General features: G+C 37.8%; 1 protein-coding gene across 3 annotated transcripts in view; it reads left to right on the top strand.

The window, feature by feature from the left end:
* The window catches only part of LIN28B (lin-28 homolog B), a 133,876-nt gene extending 107,685 nt beyond the window's left edge, over positions 1-26,191 (top strand). For all 3 annotated transcript variants that reach the window (XM_070450042.1, XM_070450044.1, XM_070450043.1), the window contains exon 5: positions 21,323-26,191. In XM_070450042.1, the coding sequence (XP_070306143.1) occupies positions 21,323-21,671 (349 nt within the window). In that variant the 3' untranslated portion in view covers positions 21,672-26,191. The remainder of the gene's footprint in view (positions 1-21,322) is intronic.
* The last annotated feature ends 1,517 nt before the right edge of the window (positions 26,192-27,708 follow it).

The raw sequence follows: 27,708 nt of genomic DNA, 5'->3' as shown, positions 1-27,708 counted from the left end.
TTTTTTTTGACATTAGTTACTCTATACCTCACTCACTTTCATAATGATGCCCTTTTGGTACTAAATTCTCTCTTCCCACCTTCAGGTTCCAGCAGCTCATAGTAATTTTCCTTTTCACTGTTAGTTTTTTTATCATGCTATTAAAAATAATACAGGGTGACTAACTTTAAAAGTTTTCATTTCACTTATAATATTTAAGATAATACTAACATGGTCATTGCTGGTTGGTAATTGAGTGGACCAGGTGGGTTGATAGATGTACCTGGAATATCACTTAGAATAACCAGTCTTTGGTATGACATCAAGATGGAAGAGCAGAAATCTATCCCCAAATGGGCAAGGTACTTGAGAAGATTGTTTATAGGTTTAGGAAAGTTGACCCCAGAGTAAGCTTTATGTTTCCATTTTGCTTCTAAAGGACAAAAAGTTAGTGTAGATTTTAATAATACCTTTTCCTTCTTTGAGGCAACCAACTAAATGACACTAGACACTGTGAAATGCAGTGATAAATGAAGGAACTAACAGGAAAATTAATCAATTTTGGAAGACATCTGGAAACAAGGGGGTCAAATGGCCTTGAAGAGATGAATTGAGTTTGAGATTACAGAAAGACATCAAAGTGGAAATAATTTGTGAGTGATCAGCATAAATAAAATTGCTTAAGGAAATGGATCAGTTGTTCAAAGGAGAGATGATAACAGATAAGCATACATTTAGATCTTGGTGAATCCAAGAAGATACTGAGAATAAGTTAGGAAAATAATGTCAGAAAGGTAGAAAGAAAGCCTTTATGACGGTATCCTAAGAGCTAGATGAAAAATATAGTTTCTAGAATATGCAAATAGTAAGCCAATTTGCCATACATAAAGCTGCAGTATACACAGATTAATGTCTTTAGAATCTTCTTCATCTATCTATATACAAGAAAAAATGTTTGGCATCTGCAACAAACCAAATAAATTTGCCAGTAGCTCATCAAAGTTCAGAGTAAAAGATAGTAAAGAAAATCCCAGGGGACAAGGAATGGTAAGTGCAAATTAAATATACAGCATTATAAGATAAGCAAAATATTATTATTAGGCTACTTTGTTTTCTTCACTATTCTTGAAAAGGGAAAGATATTTTAAGCTTCTCTTGTTATTCATTTTTGCATTCTCTTACCCTAACTCATGAGAACTTCAGTTCTACCATTATCTCACCACCAGTAAAGTGGAAGTGCTTCAGGAATATAATATCTAAGATAAAGGAGAGAAATTGTACCTACCGTTTATATAGAGCGTTGTAGTTTGCAAAGCATTTTAAAATATTTATCTCACTTGAGACCAACAGTGACCATGAAAAGTAAGTGGGAATCATTATCATCTTTATAAAGGAGTCCTAAATGCTGAAACTTATTTTAGATGAGGAAACCCAGAGATATTAAGTGATTTATCATGCATCACTAGAGTTGTAGAGGGAGATCCTGGACTGTCCATTATTAAGTCTGTGGTCATGAGCAATGCATGTATCAGCTTTGAAACTCAATTTTTTCTCCAACTCTTAAGATGAAAGATTTAAAAGTATTAAATTATAAAATATATTTAATATTCTGCTCAGTAATCTTGGTTTCCATTTGCTTTTGCAAGCTAACCAGTTGCCTTCCTAGATATATCCTCCAGTTTTCCACTTCCATTTTCTAATTCAAGCCATAGATTCACCTGGCGTGTTTTCTCTTCCATCTATATAAATCTTACTTATTTTAAGTAGCTTTTGACTAACTTGTTTTAGCCAGGTCAGCTCCCTTACAAAACCATTCTTATTGCTACTAATAATTGTGACCATGTCTAATCTTGAAAAGATACAACATTTTCTATCTCTTACACCATTTGTCAAACTCTACATTTTATTAGCCACCAGTATACCAGGAAGAATAGTCATCGCCAGTTACCCTCTGAGTTCAGTGGCCTCTTGTAAAACATATTTTAAAAATCATTTTATAAATAATTTACAGATACAAAAATGAAGGGATGTTGTGAAAAACAACTGGATTGGAAATCAATAAGAATTTAAATGTAACAAACTCAAATTTTATTCCATATTTTTCTGGTGTAAAGATATACACACCCAAAATGGGCAGTATCCTTTGAATGAAAGTAACTGGCTCATGGATGAGCTTGGAACATAGCCATCTTACAGTGATCCAGATTTCAAATATATTTCTAAGAATTCCAGCTTTTTATTACCTCTGGTTCTTCTTGTACTTGTATCGTCAAAATACAGTGCTTTAAAAACTTTTATGGTTCATAGTTTTGTGGAAGAGAGTGTGGTAATTTTCCTCAGCCAATAGCAACAAAATATTCTCATTTTAGGTGCTGATTAGAATGATCAGTTCAATGAGATTTTTCATTTCTGTGCTGTTTATTTCCTTACAGTCAGTGTCTTCATCATTTGTTCACTTATGAACCATATCAAGTAAATTCCCTAGCACAAACTTGATAAAAGGTGAAAGAATACTGTTGCATGTCCTTGTAGCAAACATGTCTTTTCAAAAAATGTTACATGATGACATCCTCCCTGAAAGACTAAGTAACAAATTTCCTTTTCGTCTATAGAAGTTTATTTTTCACTCATTGATTCATAAGTTTGCTAAAATATATTTCTAGGATATATTATGTGAGTACTCATGATCTGAGCTTTATCTTATATGATTAATTTCATCTTCATCATTACAGTCTGGAGTATTACTGTCTGTCTGTTTGTGTTCCTTTTTATCTAACAACTGCAAAATGTCTTCTGTCAGTTTTCTTCCCTTTACCATTATGCAAAAGGTGAAAATTTCTGAATTCTCAACTGTGTTCAGTGAAGAGTTAAAAAGACAACAAAAGTCCTGTCTCCTGGTGTCTTTTATAGCTTCTGGGAAGATCGGACAATACTTTGGACAATGCAATAACAAGGATGATGAAATAGCAATTATTTCATTATTTTATCATCCCTCTAGATGACCACATCATTTTTAAATTTTCTCCTTTATTTTCTGTGAAAATTTTAAGTTCAATATGGTTATTTGCCAGTTACCAGAAAGTTATTTAATTGTGTAATTAATAGACTCTTCTGGAGGCAGATCACAATCATATTAAACACATGCTCTGCCAACAGTTTTGGATGCCAGGGTTGTGCAAGGCAGTTGAGTGATAATTTAGTATAAAGATAGTTAGGGTTATGAAATTAGGGAAGATTGAGACTCTTTGAGTCTAGGTATTTAAAATCCTCCCTCCCACCCCCACCCCCACCTCCTTTTTTCATCCTCTGAGTTGCTTCTGGTCTCAAGTGCCTCTCCTCCCAGCTGGGATGGGCTCATTTCAATAATGCTTTTATGAGCAAACTAGTCCCCCTTATCCTTTGGTCCCCTCCCAACCCCAACTTGAGATAAATTTGAGTCTCTTTTACCAACCATTGCCCACTGTGGGTCTGGCAGATATTTCTCAGTATCAGACTGAGTTGTGCATTATGAGAGCAGAGAGACACAGACAGTTTAAGTTGGGAAAGCATCAAGAGAAGTCAAGTAGCACGGGAGATGCGTGTGCGTGCTAAGTGGCTTCAGCTGTATCCGACTCTTTGCGACCCTTTGGACCAAATCCCACCAGGCTTCTCTGTCCGTGGGATTCTCCAGGCAAGTATACTGGAGTGGGCTGCCATGCCCTCCTCCAGGGGATGTTCTGACCTAGGGACCGAACCTGCGTCTCTTATGTCCCCTGTATGGGCAGGCAGGTTCTTTTCCACTTGCCCCACCTGGGAAGCCCAGCAAGTGCATGGAGAGTAATAGAGAGTTAGTTAATAGTAGAGCTAAAAACAAAAGTAGAAGTCTCCTGATATTTGTCTCAGTGAGTTTCCAGCACAGTGAATTGAGAATAGGAAAGTTATATAAATTAAGAGAGAAGAGAAAAAGCATTAAGTGGCATGAAGTCCTGAAAAGGAAACATTCTAAGTCCTCTCCCCACCCTAGCTTTATTGAAGTGTAGTTAACAAGTAAAATTGTAAGGTTTTAAAAATGTACATTGTGATCATTTGATATATGTATACATTACTAAAGAATTCTTCCCATCTAGTTAATTAACATGTCCATCATCTCACATATTTATCTTTTTTTTTTTTTTCTAAGAACATTTAAGTTCTGCTCTCTTGGCATTTTTCAGTTATACAATACAGCATTATCATGTGTAGTCACCATGTTATACATTACATCTCCGGAACTTATAGCTGAGAGTTTGTATCCTTTTACCAATCTCTCCCTATTTCTCCCACCCTCCGACACCTGGTAATCACTTTTCTGTTTTCTTTCTATGCTGCTGCTGCCGCCAAGTCACTTCAGTCGTGTCTGACTCTGCACGACCCCATAGATGGCAGCCCACCAGTCTCCGCTGCCCCTGGGATTCTCCAGGCAAAAACACTGGAGTGGGTTGCCATTTCCTCCTCCATTCTTTCTATGAGTTTGACCATTTTTTTTTTTTTTTAGGTTCCACGTGTAAGTACTTGTCTTTCAATGTCCAACTTACTACATTTAGTGTAATCCCTTTGGGGTTCATTCATGTTTTTGCAAACGGCAGGATCTGTCTTTCTTATGGCTAAATAATATTCCATTATGTGTATAAAAATACCACATTTTCTTTATCCATTCATCCATCAGTGAATGCTTAGGTTGTTTCTATGTCTTAGCTATTGTAAATAATGTTAGAGTGGGATATCTTTTCAAGGTAAGGATTTTGTTTCCCTTAGGTCTGTACCCAAAGTGGAATTGCTGGATCCTATGGTAGTTCTGTTTTTCATTTTTTTTTAAAGCATCTCCATGCTGTTTTCCGTAATAGCTGTACCAATCTACATTCTCACCAGCAGTGCACAAGCTTTCTCTTTTTTTCACATCGTCATCTACACTTGTTATCCCTTGTCTTTTTGATGACAGCTGTTCTAACAGGTTAAGGTGATAATCTCATTGTGGTTTTAATTTGCTTTCCCTGATTAATGATGTTGAGCACCTTTTCTTGTACCTATTGGCTGTTCGTATGTCTTCTGTGGAAAAATTTAAATTTTCTTATTTTTTTTTCAACTCCTTACAATAGTTGGATATACTTCTCAGGATTATGAAAGAGCAAAATGTTTCAAGGTATAGGAAAAATAGCATACCTGAAAAGAAACACAAAAACTTACATTGGGTCCATTAACCCTGAGGATTAGGACTTCCCTGCTGGTGCAGTGGACAGGAATCTGCCTACCCGTGTAGGGGACACAGGTTCCGTCCCTGGTCCAGGCAGGTTTCACATGCTGTGGAGCAGCTACTGCCCGTGTGCTGCAACAAAGAACAGCCCCCACTCGCTGCAAGTAGAGAAAGCCCTTGCCCAGCAATGAAGATTTAGCACAACCAAAACAACAACAGCACACAAAACCTGAGGGTTAAAGTTAGTTGTGTGTTTATGTATCTGATGTCTTTTCTAGATTCTGTGTGCTTAAAGAACAAGGTCATCACGATGTCATGATGATCTTTGCATCTCATACAGTGGCTTCTGTATAGGTTTGCTGTGTGAGAATTACAGGATAGCTTTCAAAAAGGGTGGACATCATGACTTTCATAAAGATGTAAAATAAGCAAGTGTTAAAGATTTTTTTTTTTTAAGTCAAACGAAGGAAACAAGCAGACGTTATAAACTTTCAAAGGAGAAGCCAAAGAACAGACACATGTGTAGATGAGAAATATTGAGACTAGCATGCAAATAGAGGCAACACTAGCTTTTTCCACATGGGAAAGGAAAGTTAATTGAACCTGACAGGGCAGAATTTGCCGCTGTGTGGGCAAGAATAACTTTGCAGTTATCGGCAATTTAAAGAGCTGTAAGATAACTCCCATGGAATCAGAATCAGATAATCCATAATTGTAAGTGCTGGGTCTAGACAATGCAGTTTCCCACTGAAGCACAGCTTTTTCCTTACACATATGTTGTATTCAGGCTTCCCAGGTAGCTCAATGGGTAAAGAAAGAATCTGCCTGCAATGCAGGAGACGCAGGCAGATGGGGGTTCGATCCCTGGGTTGGGAAGTTCCCCTGGAGGGAGGGCATGACAACCCACTCCAGTATTCTTGCCTGGAAAAATCCCATGGACAAGGAGCCTGGTGGGCTACAGTCCGTGGGGTTGCAAAGAATCAAACATGACTGAAGCGATTGAGCACACAAGCACACGTGTATTCAATTAATTATAAAAATAAAACATAAAGAGAACTTCGCACTCAGTGTGATAAATAGCACTTTGCCACTTGGAGCTGTCTTATTTTTCATTGTTTGTTTGTTCTCTGAAATACATACATTTTTATAGTGAAAAGCTCAAGGATTATCTAAAGAAGGTCACTCACCTCCTTTTACCACTTCTACCAGGATATTTTTCAAGAATTTTTTTGTTAGGGAATTCCCTGGTGTCCTTGTGGTTAGGATCCTGGACTTTTACTCCTGTGACCCAGTTTCAGTCCCAAGTTGGGGAACTGAAATCCTGCAAGCTGTGTGGCACAGCAGGGAAAAAAAGGAGTTTTTTGTTAGAGAAAAATAGAAAAATTCTTCAGTGGCTTTATTTCTTTAATGGTTTATACTTACTAAGAATATTGGGGGATGTTCCTGGTCATCCAGTGACTTAAGTCTCCATTTTCCCAATGCAGGGGGCCTGGGTGCGATCCTTGGTCTGGGAACTAAATCCCACATGCTGCAACCAATAGTTCACATGGTGCAACTAAAGACCCCACATGCCATGCCTAAGATCCAGTGCAGCCAAATAAATAAATAAAAATACTTAAAAAAAAAAAAAGTATCTGGATGTGGGTAAGCAGTCCTGGCTTAGCTGTGTCCATGGATCGACCTGCCCTTCTCTTACTTCATATTTTACCTCCATCCTTGGCTCCTCAGTTGTCTATCTTTATAATAGTGGCTGTGTATTCACAGAATCACAGCTTTAAAATGCTCAAATAGGGAATCGCAATTTCTTAAGGGATCAGTGAAGATCTGTGAGAATACCTTAGCAGCTTGGCCATCAATCTTTAGTCATACAAAAAAGTGGGATGACTTGAAGGGCAGCAGCAACCAGTAAGGAGGAAAACAGGAAGCAGCCAAGTCGCTCAGTTGTGTCCGACTCTTTGCAACCCCATGGACTACTCCAGGCCAGAATACTGGAGTGGGTAGCCTACCCCTTCTCCAGCAGATCTTTCCAACCCAGGAATCAAACTGGGATCTCCTGCACTGCAGGCAGACTCTTTACCAGCTGAGCCCCCAGGGAAGCCCTACATGACTTTAAGCTTTAATTTTCAGAATGAGACCTACATCGAGGGGACAGTATCACAATTTATGAAGGTTGTCTGAACATAGTAGTAGTTTTTTTTGTTCAGTTTGCACTTACCTACATATGACGTGGTAAATGATATAAGAACTGCTGATTCTTGACAAAGCGCAATATTATATAACCAGTCACAGGAAGACCGATTGGGCTGGAGGGAGAAATGGACAGAGGTCATTTACATCTCATCTGTACTTCATTATTTTCCTCAGCAGTAGCTGGTGCTGGAACAGGAGGAGATCAAACTTATTGATCAGTAGAAGCCTTTCTTTGGTGATTTCAGCAGAGTAGTTTTTAACTCCTTCCGATTCTTGAGTAGCTGTAGTAATGGAAGATGGTTTGGCACAATCTTCTTTGGCATCTTTCACATGAATTAATCCTGAGAATACATTTTGGGTAGATCACAGCAAGCAACATGCTCTAGGGCAATAGGTCCTTTAAAAATACTTTTTAATATGACTCATATAAATATTGTCAATGTGGAAAGCTTACAAGTAGTTCTTATTAATTCAGGAATATAGCAACAATTCAGTGTTAATATGAAAAACATTGATTCAGTAATGATAGGGAGTTGTTTTAACACTATCTTCATAGAAACTCAAACACTACCAACATTATTATTGGCATCAAAGGTAATTAAGCCGTGGTAACTTAAAAGCTTTAAATAGTCAATTTGGCTAAATAAAACAACAACAGTACCTCAGTTGGCTAAAAGTAGGATTGCATCTTAATCGAGCCCTCTTTTTTGCTTCCAGCTTGCAAATAACCAGCATAAATCTGGAACTGTTATTTAACCTTATTCTGTGCAGTTCATCAGTCATGCCACTAAAATTGATTCTTGACCTCTATACATCATTCTTTCCTTTGAAATTTCTCATGCTGTCTCTTCCTTTTATGTTTTAACTGAAGAGGTGTGTGTGACAAAACAGGAGCTAGTCACTTTTTAATTTTACAGTCCTTATTTGAATACCTAAGGTGTTTTAATCTTTTAAGTATTTTTATTATGTGTTTAAATTATCTCATAAATTGTTTTGATATTTATAGCTACTTCTCTAGATACCAAATTATTGTTTCACCTATCAAGTAATCATAATGAAATTCCTCTTAAATTTCTTGTGCTTTGGGTCAAATGTTTAATAAAAAATTCAGTGTACACCTAAAGAGAAAGATACCACTTTAGAATGATTTGTGAAATATGGCAACCATAAAAATGAAGCTGGTTTTCTGAGACAGTGCCTAAAAGAAATCATGTGATGAACAAAAAAAGAAAAAAATTTATAAAAGTTGACATAAAAGCAGTGGTGGAATTGTCTTTCCTCAGGGCAAACCAGTGTTTATTTACAGCAGGTGTCATACCTCTGACACTGGTGAATGTGAAATGGTCTGGTGGGAAGCAAGTAGCACTGGGGTTTTAAGTTTTCAGCAGGATTGCTGTAATAGATAAATGAGCCAACATTTTTACATTGCTGTAATCAAATTACTATAATCTGATTTCTTTCATCAAAGTAAATACCTAATTTTAACCACTCGAGATAAGATAAATATTGAATGTCTTTCTTTCACTTTAATACCTGCACTAACCTTCTAAAAACACGTTATACCTAAAGTTCGGTGTAACCAAAAATGGTAGATAAGTTGACCTTGATTCCAACTAGAACGAATTTAAACCAGCAGTTTGGATAGTTGCAACACTGCCACTTCAAAAATACAGTGACTTGTGTGTGTGTGTTTGTGTGTGTGTGTCTGCATGTTGTCCTGACCTGGACACTTCGCTGTGATGGGATCATGCAAGCTGTGCTGTCAGAGTGCCTGCTGCATAGGAGATTGGGTCCTATTTTATAACGGACTGTTTTGACTTCCCCAGAAATTGGAAAGCATTAAGTTATCTATGTTTGAGTCTATCTTTCTCCTTGTTTTTTCAGCTTTTCCATTAGCCAGAAGAGATTACCTGGGCAGCATGTTGTTTGCCACCTAAAAGAGAGATAACATTTCTATTCCAAATACAGATTTAACTTATGACCTAGAATTCATTATAATGCTCCCTCTCAAGTTATGGTACAAAGTAGCCAGTTCTCAACAAACAATTATTGTTCCATGGAATTGCCGCATGACTTCCAAGTACTTTTAAGCATAATGGAATGAAATACAAAAATGCCTGGCTTATACTTAAAGTGATGGAAGGGCCCTTACATGAAAAAGACTCCCTTTGCCCCAATTTTTCCAGTGATTTTTCTCTCCCCTTTTCATGTCCTCAAATCTTCAAAACCTGCTGTATGTTCCGTCCCTACTTCTCTTGACCCTGCACCATCATTCATCACATGTCTGTCCCACACATTTTCCATCTTATCTTCTTGTTTTTATAAGATGATGAAAGGTTTGCGAATAGAGCTATTACTATATTTTAGCTGGTTGTCAAGATACTGTGGTACATTTTTAGCTGGTGTTATGATACAGATGACAGACCATGGCATTAATCAGAGAGAGTGTCCAAAAACTAATAAACATAAGCAATCCAAAAAGCAGTCAGGCGAAGACATCAAACAAGATTTGACACACACACACACACACACACACACACACACGTATGTATATGTTACCATCTAGCTAACTACTCACATACATTTCATTAGTATCTAGTGTGAAGTCATACTCATCGTAGATATTCTTAGGTGTTTGTTTTTTTCTATTTTTCATATGTATTTATGAAAGTGATTGCTTGGGTATTGTAAGCAGTTGAATCCACTGACAGGAAAGGTATCTAGATAATTGCACATCATAGAATTAGGTGGTAAAAAGAGGTTAGCAGTTGGTAAGTAAAAAGTACCCTTGGAACTCAGCTTTAGTAAATGGTCTGGATACTGAGGTTTGGAAGAGGCATATTCATTTCCTCTGCCAGTAGTTTTAGAGTTTAGAGTTCACGTTAGTTTTGTCTTCATAAGATTGACCCATGCTAACACTAGGCAATACAGAGCCATCTAAACATCTAGCATTTATTCACCAGAAAGAATTGAGTGGCGGTTAGACTCAGTTACGCTTTTTAAAAATAGGATTGAAAACCAATCCTTAGGGTAGTCTAACCTGTAAGCAGGTCAAGAAGCAACAGTTAGAACCGGACATGGAACGATGGACTGGTTCAAAATCAGGAAAGGAGTATGACAAGGTTGTGTGTTGTCCCCTGTTTATTTAACTTACATGCCGAGTACATCATGCGAAATGCCAAGCTGTTGAATCACAAGCTGGAATCAGGATTGCCGGGAGAAATATCAATAACCTCAGATATGCAGATGATACCACTCTATGGCAGAAGGTGAAGAGGAACTAAAAAGCCTCTTGATGAAGGTGAAAGAGGAGAGTGAAAAAGCTGGCTTAAAACTCAACATTTAAAACACTTAAGATCATGGCATCTGGTCCCATCACTTCATGGCAAATAGATGGGAAAACAATGGAAACAGTGACAGACTGTATTTTCTTGGGCTCCAAAATCACTGCGGATAGAGGCTGCAGCCATGAAATTAAAAGATGCTTGCTCCTTGGAAGGAAAGCTATGACAAACCTAGACAGCATATTAAAAAGCAGATGGAGAAATATACCATGTTCATGGATTGGAAGAATCAATATTGTCAAAATGACTATACTACCCAAAGCAATGTATAGATTGAATGCAATCCCTATTAAGCTACCAGCGGTATTTTTCACAGAACTAGAACAAATAATTTCACAATTTGTATGGAAATACAAAAAACCTCGAGTAGCCAAAGTAATCTTGAGAAAGAAGAATGGAACTGGAGGAATCAACCTGCCTGACTTAAGACTATACTACAAAGCCACAGTCATCAAGACAGTATGGTACTGGCACAAAGACAGAAATATAGATCAATGGAACAGAATAGAAAGCCCAGAGATAAATCCACGAACCTATGGACACCTTATCTTCGACAAAGGAGGCAAGGATATACAATGGAAAAAAGACAACCTCTTTAACAAGTGGTGCTGGGAAAACTGGTCAACCACTTGTAAAAGAATGAAACTAGAACACTTTCTAACACCATACACAAAAATAAAGTCAAAATGGATTCAAGATCTAAATGTAAGACCAGAAACTATAAAACTCCTAGAGGAGAACATAGGCAAAACACTCTGACATAAATCACAGCAGGATCCTCTATGACCCACATCCCAGAATTTTAGAAACAAAAGCAAAAATAAACAAATGGGACCTAATGAAACTTAAAAGCTTTTGCACAACAAAGGAAACTATAAGCAAGGTGAAAAGACAGCCCTCAGATTGGGAGAAAATAATAGCAAACGAAGCAACAAAGGATTAATCTCAAAAATATACAAGTAACTCCAGCTCAACTCCAGAAAAATAAATGACCCAATCAAAAAATGGGCCAAAGAACTAAACAGACATTTCTCCAAAGAAGATGTACAGATGGCTAACAAACACATGAAAAGATGCTCAACATCACTCATTATCAGAGAAATGCAAATCAAAACCAGAATGAGGTACCATTACACACCAGTCAGGATGGCTGCTATCCAAAAGTCTACAAGCAATAAATGCTGGAGAGGGTGTGGAGAAAAGGGAACCCTCTTACACTGTTGGTGGGAATGCAAACTAGTACAGCCGCTATGGAGAACAGTGTGGAGATTTCTTAAAAACCTGGAAATAGAACTGCCATATGACCCAGCAATCCCACTTCTGGGCATACACAACAAGGAAACCAGATCTGAGAGAGACACGTGCACCCCAATGTTCATCGCAGCACTGTTTATAATATCCAGGACATGGAAGCAACCTAGATACCCATCAGCAGAAGAATGGATAAGGAAGCTGTGGTACATATATACACCATGGAATATTACTCAGCCATTAAAAAGAATTCATTTGAACCAGTTCTAATGAGATGGATGAAACTGGAGCCCATTATACAGAGTGAAGTAAGCCAGAAAGATAAAGACCATTACAGTATACTAACACATATATATGGAATTTAGAAAGATGGTAACGATAACCCTATATACAAAACAGAAAAAGAGACACAGATGTACAGAACAGACTTTTGGACTCTGTGGGAGAAGGCGAGGGTGGGATGTTTCGAGAGAACAGCATCGAAACATGTATATTAGCTATGGTGAAACAGATCACCAGCCCAGGTTGGATGCATGAGACAAGTACTCCGGCCTGGTGCATTGGGAAGACCCAGAGGGATAGGGTAGAGAGGGAAGTGGGAGGGGGGATCGGGATGGGGAATACATGTAAATCCATGGCTGATTCATGTCAATGTATGACAAAAACCACTACAATATTGTAAAATAATTAGCCTCCAACTAATAAAAATAAATAAATAAAAAGCAGAGACATCACTTTGCCGACAAAGGTCCATCTAGTCAAAGCTATGATTTTTCCAGTAGTCATGTACGGATGTGAGAGTTGGATCGTAAAGAAGGCTGAGCAATGGAGAATTGATACTTTCTAATTGTGGTGCTGGAAAAGACTCTTGAGAGTCCCTTGGATTACAAGGAGATCAAACCAGTCAATCCTAAAGGAAATCAACCCTGAATATTCATTGGAAGGACTGATACGGAAGTTGAAGCCTCAATACTTTGGCCACCTGATGCAAAGAGCTGACTCATTGGAAAAGACCCTGATGCTAGGAAAGATTGACATCAAAAGGAGAAGAGGGCAGCAGAGAATGAGATGATTAGACAGCATCACCAATTCAATGGACATGAATTTGAGCAAACTCTGGGAGATAGTGAAGGACAGTGAAGCCTAGTGTGCTGCAGTCCATGGGGTCACAAAGAGTCAGACACAAGTTAGAGACTAACAACAATACCATCTATTATACATTTTATTTATCTCTAAGTTTAAAAAAAACAGTAGGCAGGAGTAATTTTATCAGTGGCAGTCTCTTAGGTGGAATGTAGTTTAAATTTTACAGGTTTTAAAAATTCCATGGCTAACATATTTTATAAAAAGCAGAGATCTTTTTATTATGTTTATATTAATTTTATATGTAATAGCCAACAGAATTTGGCCATTAGAAATATTTGCAGGAATATCTCTACAGGAAACAAGTTTATATGATTTTGAGAATTATTGTAGATGGAGGCAACAGAAATGGAGAATTAAAGTAATTATTATGAGAAGTCAATAAATATTATTTGGTGATAATAGTGAAATTTAGAGAAAGGAGCAGTTGATTCAATAGCTGTAAATTATCAGCTGTTTTGATGATATGGGTGCATACACATTGAACCCATAAGGATGAACTAAGAATTGAGTAAAGGCCTCAGAAACAGAAAAACTACTTCGGAACCTAGACTCCATAGATTTTTGCAGTCTTTTCCTCCCAGAATGAGCAGGAAACTTCCCTGGTGGCTCAGATGATAAAGAATCTGCCTGCAGTGCAGAAGACCCAGGTTTGATCCCTGGATTGGAAAGATCCTCTGGAGAAGGAAATGGCCACCCACTCCAGTATTCTTCCCTGGAGAATTCCGTGGACAGCAGGGAGCCTGGTGGGCTACAGTCCATGGGGTTGCAAAGAGTTGGTTACTACTGAGTGACTGACACACAGAGTGATGATAAAAAGATGGAGGTTTTTGTGCTGTTAGAATCAGAAGGTTCAGGGAATCCTTTTTAGTTCATAGTAAAGAAACAAGATCCATACATAACCTTTTTCCTCTCTCCCCTCCTGCTTTCTGCCTTCTTCCTTTCCAGGAATTAGTGAACTGTTGAAACAGTGTTTGGGGAATATTCAGTATTGAGTTTTGAACCACATTTCTTGTGGTTGGGATTACGAGGTGATCTCTTGGTTAAAGCTGTCAGTGGTAAACTCAGGTTTGTACATAGCCATGGTTCTCAAGTAGCTGCTCACTATCAACAGGGAAGTGTTTTTAAAAGTATTGATGCCTGGGGTGTGCCCTCAAAGATTCTGATTTATTGGTCTGGAATAGGACCCAACCATAGGTATTTTTAAAAAGCGTCCAAGGTGGTTCTAGAATTTTAATTTGCTCATGTGCAAGTTAACTGTTAGATGACTGATAATAATAATGGTCAAATTATAAAAAGGAAATGCAGCCTTATAATTGCTTTTTCCTTTTTCAATTGTACAAATAATTATAAATTTTCTGGTTATTTTAAACTATAAAGAACTTATGGAGTTCTTATATGAAAGTTCCCATTCACCTTACATCTGCTCTCTCCAGATGTAACCACTTCCAGTGGTTTTCTATGCATCTAAAAATGCATACATTTACTTGTATATAGTGTTTTTGAAACATAAAGGAGATCATACCTTCTTTTATTATGTGTTTTGCTTTTTTCACCTAATTTGTCTTGGAGATCTTTCCATGTCGATACATAGAGATCTACCTTTCTTAAAAAAATAATCTTTTACTTCATTCCTTTTAATATCTGTAGAGTGTTTCTCAGTATATGGGCTTTAATTTCTTTCTCATTTTCACAGGTCTAGCTCACTGTTACAGAACAAAGATTCTGTAATCATACTACCTGGTTTTGACTAGTGGTTTTGTCACTGTTGGTGACATTATTATCATTTAACTTTTCAGTTTTTTACCAGTATGGACAACACTATAGTTAATATTTTAGTACCTAGATCATTGTGCTTATCTGTGAATATTCCTGTAGGGCAAATTCCTAGAGTTAGAGTTGCTGGCTCAGAGAGGATACATATTAATATTTTGAATTATGCTATCACATCTTCCTCCAAGAGCAATTAATATTTGCTTCAGCCAATAGAATCTCATTGCAGTTTGTATTTCAAGGCCTGAGTACATTGTTTATATCACAGTGTGATCACATGCGCACTACAATGGGAATTACCGCATGGGAACTGCAGTTCCAGCTACAGTGATTGGAATTCATTTTCTTTATTTTGGCTGGAATTTCTTTGAGTTACTTTAATAGCTCTGATTATAGTTTATTAACCTGAAGTTCCAACTTACAGTCTTAAACATATGATTAAGAAGAATAGAAAAATTATTTACTGATTTTTTTTTTTTAGACAAAAACTTTAGACAGTAGAAGATGAGTAGAAAATAGGAGTAGGAAAAAAACTGGGTGTTAGCAGTCAAAAGTCTGGCCTGGATTAGTTGCTGCTTTTCATTTTATAGATGGAAAGAGAAGCTCACTTCCCACAGCACAGTGACAGAACAATAACCAAGTCTCAAGAAAAATCAACTTCAGATCTGTGTGTTTGTTGGTGTTTTAAATTCAGGACCCTGTCCTTTTTAGATTACATGTGATAACATTTACATCAATGTTGTTGGGTATAATGTTTTTATATAATGAAAATACAAGTGAAATGTATTATTTTCAGTTAAAATTTCCTTCTCTGTATACTCTCTGAGACTTAGTTCTCTCATCAGCACACTTTTGCTTCTTAAATAAAGAGCAGTAAGCTGTGAGTCTTTAAAGTCACTCTCATTCATCCATGTATTTTTGGCTGTGCTGGGTCTTCACTGCCACACCGGCTTCTCTCTAGTTGTGGTGCTCAGGCTCCGCATTGCATTGGCTTCTTCGGTCGTGGAGCCAGGGCTCTAGAGTGCACAGACTTCGCTTGTGGCGTGTGGGCTTAGTCCTTGCAGCTCCCAGGCTCCAGAGCCCAGGCTCATTGGTGTGGCGCGTGGGTCCGGCTGCTCCGCGTCACGTGGGATCCTCCCAGACCGGGGATCACACCCGTGTCCTCTGTATTGGTGGGCCAGTTCATACCACCGAACCATCAGGTCAGCCCTCATACAACGCTGATATTGTAGTACCTACTTCACAGGGTTCAGGGCAGAAATCATTTTATTTTACATATTAAAAACCTTTTGCACAGTGTCTGGAATGTAGTAAGCTCTTAATCAATCGAACTTCAGTATCAGTATTCCTGTAATTATCATTTTAACTCTCTTTTAACAGTATGTTCAGCCTTGCTGTGACAGATGCAGTCTGCCCACCCCTGTACCTTCTGAGGGAAAGAGAGGCAGACTCCTAGGCCAACGTTCCAGAAGGCCCCATTTTGTCTGAAAGTTTCCCAAAAACCTAAATTCACAACTGGGTATAGCTTATTCACTCCATAGGACTCCCCAGAATACCAAGGGGAGAGTTAGAAAACGTTCATGAACCACATTTCCTGACTTTTCTTTACCCCTCTGGACTTCCATTTTGAAATTTGGTTGATCTTTTCTTTCATCTCTCTTTTCCAGGGATTTTTATGTACTCCTTTCCTGTATTTATCCCTCCTTCATGCCATTTTCCTGCACTTTTCCCACTTTGTTCTCTTTCACTGAGACTGCCTTACTTAGGTTCTCTCAACATTTCCTTCCTCTTGAGAAGCCTACAGATCACTGTGTCTTTATCTTTTTTTCTTTTAATATTCATTTATTTGGCTGCACCTGGTCTTAGTTGTAGCATGTGGGATCTTCAGTTGGTGCATGTGAACTTTTAGTTGCAGCATGTGGGATCTAATTCCCTGACCAGGTATCAAACCCAGACCCCCTGCACTGGGAACGTGGAATCTTAGCCACTGGATCACCAGGGAAGTGCCTCTTATCATTATCCTTAATGCTTCCCTCTTAGCTCTCAGAATATAAGTTTCTATAAATCTTCTTATTAAGACTTTCAGATATTTAGAAGCACCTATATTGGGGTTTTTTTTTTTTTTTCTGTTACATTTTTAGACAAACAAAACTGGATTTCTGTCTATGGAGTGTCACTCCTCATTTTTTAAAATCACTTCTGGGACTTGTTTTAATGCTCGCATCATAACAAAATTCATTCAAATTAAACTGATCTGAAGGGGTTGCGAGAGTGAACAAAGGAGGCTAGTATCATGCAAAGCTTTGTATGGAGAATGTAGTGTGATATTATTTGTGAGCTGTTCCATTTTGGTGTCAGTCCCTAGAGAAGGAAGCGGTTTCCTAATGGGGTGTGATCTGCACTCTTAGGAAGAGTGATTGGCACTGAATGATTAAATAGAAGAGGAGAATACATACCACTCCTCCCTTTAAAGCTAAGCACATATATACTGAATGCAAGTCTTTTCACCATGGAAGGCAGTCTGGCCTAATCATAGAACCAATCTGAAAAGCTAAGGGCAATATTGAATTAACTATGCAGATCAAAATGCAAGGAAACCAAAATGATGCAGTGTCCTTAAAAGTAACTTTCAGAACCCAAATAAATGTAGTGGTAAATATACATATGGAATATAATGGAAGACCCCATTTGAAAAAAAATGAAATCCAGACATGAGGCCCTTGGTAGATGAGCGGGCAAGTGGCTCCCTGAATTGGATAACAGTGTGCATTCCACAGTGACTGATGAAATTGATGTGTCTGTGGGAGAGCGGCTCTATTACCCAGCCTTAACCTATTTTCTTTCTCTTCAGAAATGAGCGCCTAAGTGGGTGTTATCCTCAAGGAAGTGAGTTTAATTCAAAAGGAGGTATTTTATAGATGGGCAAATTTAAGAATTCACTTTGCTCTTATAGGGGAGAACTATGTGGAAAAGCATTGTTATAAGTAATAGGCTTATACATCTCAAAGATACCATTTTAAGACTATATTTGGGGATCCTGAATTTGAAGCATTAGTAATTTTTATTGTTTAATTTTGCATAATCTCTGAGAATATACCACCAAAACAATATTGAATCTGCTTTGTAATGTTTCATTAATTTATTATATTAAAGCATATAATAAATAATTTAATCCTAAAAAGTGATTTCTTATTTTTTCCCTTTAATTTTTGAAGATATGATACTGTTTTTTCCTGACATAAGTATTTGTTAATTACTGGGAAAAAAAAAAGCCCATCTTGTGATTCCATTATTCTAAAATTTACAAGGTAATATTGATAAATGGCGAAGCAGGGTGTTCATTATCCTAGTGTTTGCTATGTTAAAAAAAAAAAAAACTCTATACCTTATTTTAGAAGATAAAATATATATTCCTAAATATGACTAGAATGATCAGTTCAGTGAGATTTTTCATTTCTGTGCTACTTATCTCCTTTGAGTAAGTGCCTCAGCATTTTTCCATTTATGAACCATGTCAAGTAAATTCCCTAGCACAAACTTGATAAAAGGTGAAAGAATACTGTTGCATGTCCTTTTAGCAAACATGTATCATCAAAAAATATTGCTTGATGACATCCTCCCTGAAGAATTAACTAAGTAACAAATTTCCTTTTTTCCATAGATATATATTATTCAGTCATTGATTCTTGAGTTTGATAAAGTATATTTCTAGGATATAGTATGTGAAGACTCATAATCTGAGATTTAGCTTACATGATTAATTTCATCATCATCGTTAGAGTCTGTAGTATTACTGACTTTTTGTGGTTTTTTTTCTATCTTAATTGCAAAATGTCTTGTCAGTTTTTTTCTCTTTGCTATTATGCAGAAAACAAAAATTTTTGAATTTTTAACTGTGTTCAATAAAGAGAAAAAAAGACAACAAAATTCCTGTCTCCTGATGTCTTTCATACCTTCTGGAAAGATCGGACAGTAGTTTGGGCAATGCAATAAGGAGGATGAAATAGCCATTATTTATTTCATTATTTTATCATCCCTCTAGATGATCACATCATTTTTCAATTGTCTTATTTTTTTCTATGAAAGCCTTAAATTCAATATGGTTATTTGCCAATTATCAGAAAATTGTTTAATTGTGTAATTAACACATATATTATTCAGGAGGTAGAACAGAATAATGTTAAACAGATTTTCTCTGCCAACAGCTTTGGATGTGCTAGGATTGCGTGGGGCAATTGAGTGATAATTATTATATAATTTCATTATTAATAATTGATAATTATGATATAACCTCAATTCCAGAGATTCTGGAGGTGAGATTATATAATTGATATGGTAATGAAATTAGAGAAGATTGAGACTATCGATGCTTCTGGTCTCAGGAGTCTCTCTTCCCAGCTTGGACTGGCTCATTTAAAGAACGCTTTTATGAGCAAACTAGTCTCCCTCATCCTTTTTTCGCTTCCCACCATCTACCTTCCCAATTCCAACTCTAGATAAATTTGGATCTTTTCTACCTCCCATTGTCCACTACAGGGCTGGCAGATATTTCTTGGAGAAAGTCATAAAATCAGACCGAGTTGCACATTATGAAGGTAGAGAGATACCAAGATCATAGATAAAGTTGGAAGAGAATCAAGAGATGTCAAGTCCTAGCACTGTCTTGCAAGTGAGATGGAGAGTTAGTGAATAGTAGAGCTAAAAACGAGTTGAAGTTTCCTGCCTTTGTCTCAATGAGTTTCTATCCCAGTGAATTAAGTAGCAACATTAAATAAACGAAGAGAGAAGAGAAAAAGTGTTAAGGTGGCATAAAGTCCTCTAAGGGAAACATTCTAAGGCCCATCCCCACCTCACTTTATTGAAATGTAGTCAATAAGTAAAACTGTAAGATTTTTAAAGTGTACATTGTGATGGTTTGATATATATGTGTGTTTTGAAAGAATTCCTCCCATCTAGTTAATTAACAGGTGTCCCACGTGGGCTAAAGAATCTGCCGGCCAATACATGAGATGTGTATTCAATCCTTGGGTTGAGAAGATCCCCTGGGGAAGGAAATGGTATACCAGCTCCAGTATTCTTGCCTGGGAAATGGCATAGAGAGAGGAGCCTGATGAGCTATATATGTAGTCCATGGGGTCATCAGACATGACTTAGCGACTAAACAGTAACAGTAACAACAATCCTACATATACTTCCCAGTAGGTTAATAGTAGTAGCTTGTTTTGGGAATATTGGTAATATAAGTTACTAAGCTTGCTAGTCTCACACATACTAGCTGGCTAGTTAATTATAACTAACTCTTTTGTCATTATGATCTTAAGCTGATTCCCAGAGTTACCACCTGTTTTGTCTTCATTTTGTAAAATGACCTATTGTGTGTATTTCATGATGAGAATTAATGGAATCATAAATGTATTTGGAGAATAAATTTAGAAAAACCCTTAAAACATTTCATTTGTAGACAAATTTTGTATTATGTAACTAAGTAGATTAAAAACCTTCACAAATATAAAAATTTATTTTCTCCACTTGATGTTTTATTGTTTTTAATATGAAATTTTTAAAGAAAGTCTGATTGAAATATATCTTCCGAATAACTTCTCAGCTTTTAGAATCTTAGTCAAAATTTCAAACACAGCACTACAAGCTGTGCCCCCAGTGTGCATTCATTTATTAATTAAAGATGGATTTATATTTATCTCAATTTAGAATTTACCCTGAAGGAAAACTTAATTTCTTACAGAAAGAAAGTTTTTCCTGTTCCTGAACTAGCATCAACCTTTATTAATCTGACGTAGGTATCTAGAAGCTTTCTTTTATATAGTATTCTTCTGAATCAGACACTTTCTGTCTTGCTCTAATATTACTTGGCAATTTCCCAGATACTCACCATAGATGTCTGACTTTTTTATTTATCAAATTTCACTGCACTCATTTGTGCAAAAGGAAAAAAAAATTCCTCCAGTTCAACTAATTTCCATAGCCAAAATAATTAACACCGAAGAACTGTTAAACTCATAAAATTTAATTTGCTCTATAGTTTTTCCATTTGCTGATGGAATTGGTGTTGCATTTTAAGTCAACTGCTGGGTTTTTAAACTTTTTTCCAAGCTAGCTGGTGGTTTTTTTGTTGAACGCGGCTGCCCTCTAGTGGACTAACCTTCCTTTACAATAACCTGACTCGAATCTCAAAGGAGTCATTTATCTGTGGAAGTGATAGGTCTTTCATGCTTTCAGATTCTGGTTTTTCATTGACTTTTGTGTTTAATACAAAACGTGTGTGTGTGTGTGTGTGTGTGTGTGTGTGAAGAAGACATGCTGAAATCAGCCGATCTCTCTGACAGGCTTTATATTTTAGCACATTTTTGATTTCTGACATATTTTGAGATATACCTGCTCCTCCTCAAGATGTTTCCCATTGTTCTCGCTGCAGATGCTACAACTGTGGTGGCCTTGATCATCATGCTAAGGAATGCAGTCTACCTCCTCAGCCAAAGAAGTGCCATTGCTGCCAGAGCATCACGCACATGGTGGCCAACTGCCCGCACAAGACTGCGGGGCCGCCGCCCGCCAGTTCTCAGGGAAGACAGGAAGCGGAGCCGCAGCCGAGCGCGTCGGCGGCCCCGCGGGAGGCGGGCGGCGGGCCCGGCTGCGCGTCCTTCCAGGAGCCCTCAGAGCGGCCCGGCAGGTCCCCTCCAGAAGCTTCCTCCACCAAGGCGTCCGCGGCAGCAGAAGAGCAGAGCAAAAAGGGGCCTTCCGTTCAGAAAAGGAAAAAGACATAGCCCTTCTCTAGCGTTAGCGCGTTCTCTCCCCGGTGGGGAAGTCTACCTCATGCAAATTCAGGGGAACAGTATTTCACATACCGCAGCTGACCTGGGATTTTTAACTACTGTTGAGGAACTGTGAATTTTTTTAAACAGACAAATCACTCTAAGCAAATTACCTTGGAGCAGGGTGTCATGTGTTATGTGACTCAGAGGATGAGATGCTGTTATCTGTGTGTACCCGTGTGAGAGGGAGCGAGCCTGTGTGTGTGTGTGTAGGAGGATTTTCTTTAGAATGTAGACATATATATAAAGAGGGCTTGTCTTTATATATGTGTGTATGGAGATAGAAGCACACACCCTCCCTCCCAGAATTGGACATCCCGCAAGAATCGAAAACTCAGTGAAGCATTTTTAGATGGTTTTGAAAATAACCCTTGGAGTTTTTCTTGAAATACCATTCCCTTTATATTACATTAGAGAAAAAAAAAAAAGACTGTTACCTTTTATGTGAACCAAAGGATATACTTTAGATCTCAGAGCTGCCAGTCAAATGGTACTAAAGGTTTTTAAAAACATCAGTTCTCCCGAATTTGGGATTGCCTCTTTTTCTTGGTATCTGTACAGTGTATCCCCCCACCCCACCCCTTTTCAAGGCAGTACCTTAACTCCATATGCCTCCGACTGCCGTTTAAGCTTTTTTGAATCTGGGATACAAACCAGAAAAGACAATGAATGTGTAATCTCTGTGCCGATATTTCAGTGTTTTCAATTCCAATGTTTTGATTGTAAATTAGATGCCTATTCAGAGAAATGAAGGGGGAGGGCAATGTATAAATGTAGTGATGTGATTGTTTTCAGTGGTATTTTGATACCAGCTCATTGTAATCTCTTACCTGTTGTGAGGTTTTTGAGGGACTGTGGCGACAGCAGCTCCCCTTGACTGAGTCAATCCTTCTAACCATCACTTCGAGCAGGGGCCTCCTTGTTTACTACTGAGACCTTGGAGGAAAACTCCAGTCGTTGGGTGTATGTTTTTGGTGGCTGTTTTTATTCCCCCTGGAGAGTTACCTAACTTGTTTCTAAAACAAACACGCCAAACAGCACAGTAAAATGCCAGGGTTGAGGATGAATATTGAGTGGATGCTCACAATTGCCCATGATGTATGACCTTGAATAATATGAAGAAGCATCATGTTTGGTTGCAGGCGACTAGAGTGATGAGCCTGGGGAGAAAGGTTCCCAAATCTCTCCTACCAGAGAGTGGAGTGTTTCTTTTTTTTTTTTTTTTTTGGAGTGTTTCTTATACAATAGAGTTGATCTTAACGAGAATTCCCTCATGACTGCTACTGAAGGGACGGATATGGGAGATTCAGGTTAAGCATTCAGTGATGGATACAGAGACAGTAGTGTCAGTGGCTAGGGGCCAACCACAGTATTGGTCCCTTCAGCTTCCAGTCATGAAAAACATTCATTTTGCTGTCATCCTGGTTCTAGATCTTATGGATGAATTTTGGGAACATCTCCAAGAAGGTACCAATTAGTAGTAAGGCTTAACATTGGCAGTAAATATAGAGTCTTGCATGAGCCTGTTGGTGTAAGCTCAGATAATCAGAAACAGAAAATAGCATGATTCAAATGAGACACATTCTGCTGAACAGTTTCTGCTCCCTCCCGACTTGTCCTGCCGAGGGAGACTTGTTGTACGGTTTTGCCCCCGTTTCAGCAAGCAAGCCACGCGGAAGGAGAGCAAGCGAGCCTGGGGCTGGGCCACCAGCCCTTCCCAACTCAGCTTGAGTTGACAGTGTTTGTGAGAGTCTCCATGGGATGTACTGAAATCTCAGTATGCTGTGATGCAAAGCTGACCTTTGACGATATTGAATGTGATAAATAGCTATAGAGAAGTACTTCCTTGCCTTATGTGAGGAGTGTAAGCGTATTTAAATTATGTAGACAAATCAAAGTGGCATTGCTTAATTTTTAGCAGGTATAATAAGCAGGTTAACAGTAAAAATGCAAAATGTAATAAGTCACTTTGAATATTCAAACCAAAGTTCCTTGACCTTATTAGAAATAGGAAATTATGGACTTGAGAATTGGACATTCCCTGTTTACATATAAAAAGTTCAGAGCTGAGATCACGATTTTAAAAAAAGATACATTTTATAACTGTGGACCTTATGGGTGCAATTTGAAATCATTTTTCAGCATCTCACCAGACTGAACTAAGCACATACCAAACCTATCTTTGATGAAAAGTTGGGGTTTATTTTTTATATAAGAATATTATCACTATTACATAAACATACTCAGGACAAAGAACTTCGCTCAGGGAACATACCGTATAATAATTGTTGTTTCTTTACAGAATAGTCTACAGTCCTGCTTACTCAAAACAAACCAAATAACTTAGACCTTTATGTAAGTATTATGTACTGGTGTTAGTAATAACTACCTCTGAGTTTGACATAGATCAAAATGTCCAAATATCAATTATCAGCTCTCCTTTTATAATTTCATGTGAAAATTCCTCAAGGAGACTTCCTCCACTCCTTTCAGATGTGAATATCACTGACGTAAGCACAGTGTCCATTTACATGGGTGAAATATTCTGTTTACAGCAAAAGGCTACCTCATAGTTGATGCATAGCACACCTTTATGCTGCTCCAGCCTTACAGTGGCTGATAATTCTCTGGTACAGAATCTTTTTATCTAGAGTATAGATAGCAATTCATAACTGCATGTTTCTGACAAACACTTGTGAATAAGGAAGCATCTCATCTAGTTAGCAAAGTCTCAGAGCATTTCCTTCAAAAGACCATGTATTTAAAGACATAGACTCTTCTGCTGAAGCAAAACAGAGCACAAGCCAGTCTTTGAAATAGCTGCTTTGCCCAGAGGTCGGTAGTGGGAAGACGTCAGGAAGTGAGGTTGCTTGTATGAGTGTATGTGTGCTGGGCGAAAGTATCAAAGATGCCAGTCTCCTTCGTTTGTGTCTGTGCTGCCCTGAGGCCAAGTGATTGCAGCACTGTTGTCCAGGCACATAATTAACAGCACTGGCTGCCAAGGAGTGAACTTACAGTGGACGTGCAATGCCCTTTCTAGCTACTGAGGGGTAGGATCTGTGTGAAGCATCAGTTTACTGGAGTTGCTAATGGGTTGGGCAGGAGGTCTGTGAAATAGTTGCCCTTTGACCTCTCCCCACCCACGTCAACACAAATGTAATTCCTAGGAAAAGATGCACCACCGGTCTCCTAGCCCTGTGAGCTATTCATTGCTACGTGGCAGGTTATAGTAGAAAATTTTTATACTTGCATTTTTCGTCTTTACTCGAAGCCTTTGGATGTATTTTTACAGTTGAAAGACTTAGAAAGATTTTTACCTGCTTATAACTTGGAAAATTTGGCGTGCAATGTATGGGAAAAGATCAAGAAACATCATGTTATTAGCATTGGTCCATCTACAAATAAATATAAAGGTGTTTCTATTGCCGATATATTTTTTTTTGGCCCAGTTTTATTTTGCACCAATGTGGCCCCAAGTTACTGCTAGTTGTATGTAGTTTGTGAATAGGAGCCCATAAGTGTTAATAGACTTTGTAACTTTCACTGTAAGATGAGTTATACAGGACATGGAAAATCTCATTAAGTCTTAAAGATAATTTAAATTAATTTATCTGTTTTCTCTAAGAAATGTTTATCATAAAATATATATGTGTATTTCCCCTTTGGTTATAAAATTTGGGAAAGTGTGTACACGTGCGGCTGCACGAATTTTAATTTTCTAGATGTCTTAATGAGATTTATTTGTTTTAGGGAAGAACAGCTTGTTACAAGCATCAAATTCTGTCTTACATCGCTGTCAACAGCCTCTTTCAGATGTGGTGGTTGTGTGATCTGTGTCATAGTTCAGTTAGAGTGAGAGGTTGACCTCTGAATCATTGTTAAATTGTCTGTTTGGAGCAAAGCTGCAAAGTTATGGTCAAGTACTGTACACTGAGAATCTATCGCAACATTGAATATATCTGTGGCTTCACATGTGTGAGAGTTAACCAGCTTGAAAATGATGGTGTTGACTACCTCTTGAATTACTTACAGCTACCAACCACTGGCACCCACCACCAGCTGGCTTTAACTAGTATGTATTGCTTTTTTGGTATTAACTTTAACCACAATAGAGACCAAAGTGAACACTGATTTCTATATGACTTTAATATGGTGTTTTATCTAGTGTTTTACAATTATCCTGTGTAGTCTTTAGATGACCTCATTGTCCATTTTGGCTCATGTTGTTTACAAGTGAAAATAAAAAACACTTGAACTGTATGTTTTTAAAGGACAAAAAAGGAATAGATGGTCGGAATGGCGTTTACTTGGGTACAGTCATCTCGATGGACTACAAGTACTGTTTGCCTTTCTGCAGACCGTGGATTTTATATTATCATCTCATGCCTAGTGTCTTATTCTGTCAATTATGGATATTTTGAGGTTTAAAGAAATTACTTGATTAAAAATAAAACATATAACGTTGTCATTTATGATGAGTTTTGGAGAGTTTTCATGATTTGTGTGGTGGCTAAATTTAATGAGTGGGTAAAAAGGCTACTTAGTATTTACACCAAAATGAGTATCAGTTAAATAGTTTTAACATATCCTCTGGAGAAGGCAATGGCAACCCACTCCAGTATTCTTGCCTGGAAAATCCCATGGACGGAGGAGCCTGGTAGGCTGCAGTCCGTGGAGTCTCTAAGAGTCGGACACGACTGAGCGACTTCACTTTCATGTTTCACTGTCATGCATTGGAGAAGAAAATGGCAACCCACTCCAGTATTCTTGCCTGGAGAATCCCAGGGACGGGGAAGCCTGGTGGGCTGCCGTCTACGGGGCCGCACAGACTGAAGCGATGCAGCAGCAGCAGCAGCATATTCTCAAGTCGCAGTGATTATAAATATAAAATTTAGCTGTGACAGTACAGATGGCGAATAAATTCCACCTGAATGAAGGAGAAAAGGTGGGTCCTGTCCTCATTAGGAATCATCCTGTGTCAACCAGCATGGACTGTGCAAGCTTGGTAATCAAGATATACTTTCTGGGGCCAGGAAAAGTAGCCTGGAGCAAAAGTGTTGAATTTTCCTGCAATTTTTCCCCAAGGATTTAAGTATTTGAAAAGAACAGTCAAGGACATGTGACACCAGTACCAAATATCTAAGCTATGAATGTAGATTTGATATACTCTACAACCAACTTTATAAAACTGCTGAGTTCTATAAATTGACCAGCCTCACTCTCACACAGATTTCCATTTCCAGTCTATACGTGGATGATACACTTTTTCCCCCCCTGTGGTCTACTGGACTCTTTTTACCTTTTAATTATGGTAAAAGGCAAAAAACATAACATCATTTACCATCTTAACCATTTTTAAGTGTACAGTTGAGCAGTGTGTAGTATATTCACCTCGTGCAACAGTGAGTGATGTGAAGGGCTTGATCATGAATGCTCATGAGACGCTTATTAAGTAAACATTTCAACATGTTTACTTTCATGATTTACTTTCATAATTTCATGATTATAATTTAAAATAGTAGCTTCTTGTTATAAAAGTAGTGCTGTGCTTTACTGCAGAAAATATGGAGAACTTTGAAAGAAAATGGTATCAATCCCATCACCTGCATTGTATTCTAAATTTAAATTTTATTTCAAATATGGACAACCTTTTAAACACATAATCTTATCACCTATAAATAACCATTAACATTCTTCATTGTCTTTCAAAAATTACATATAGGTATTTTAATATAAAATAGATTATGGTTTGCAACTTTATACTTTTCCCGTAACATAATGTTTGTCATATCAGTAAAAATTGTTCAAAATCAACATTTTTCATAGGTGCAGGTGTGGTTTGAGGAGGTGAGATTCAGTGCGGCAGGAAGATGGGCTTGGTTTGGGAGGGTGAAGAAAGAATCCGGGACAGAATAAATAGCATAAACAAAAAGTCAGAATCCAGTCGAAGCAGTGCATGTTTAATCAACCAGTAAAGAGATGAATTTGG

Source organism: Odocoileus virginianus, chromosome 19 (genome assembly GCF_023699985.2).
Source record: "Odocoileus virginianus isolate 20LAN1187 ecotype Illinois chromosome 19, Ovbor_1.2, whole genome shotgun sequence".
NCBI lineage: Eukaryota > Metazoa > Chordata > Mammalia > Artiodactyla > Cervidae > Odocoileus > Odocoileus virginianus.
The sequence above is the reverse complement of the archived record's forward strand: the minus strand, read 5'-3'. Positions and strand labels throughout refer to the sequence as shown.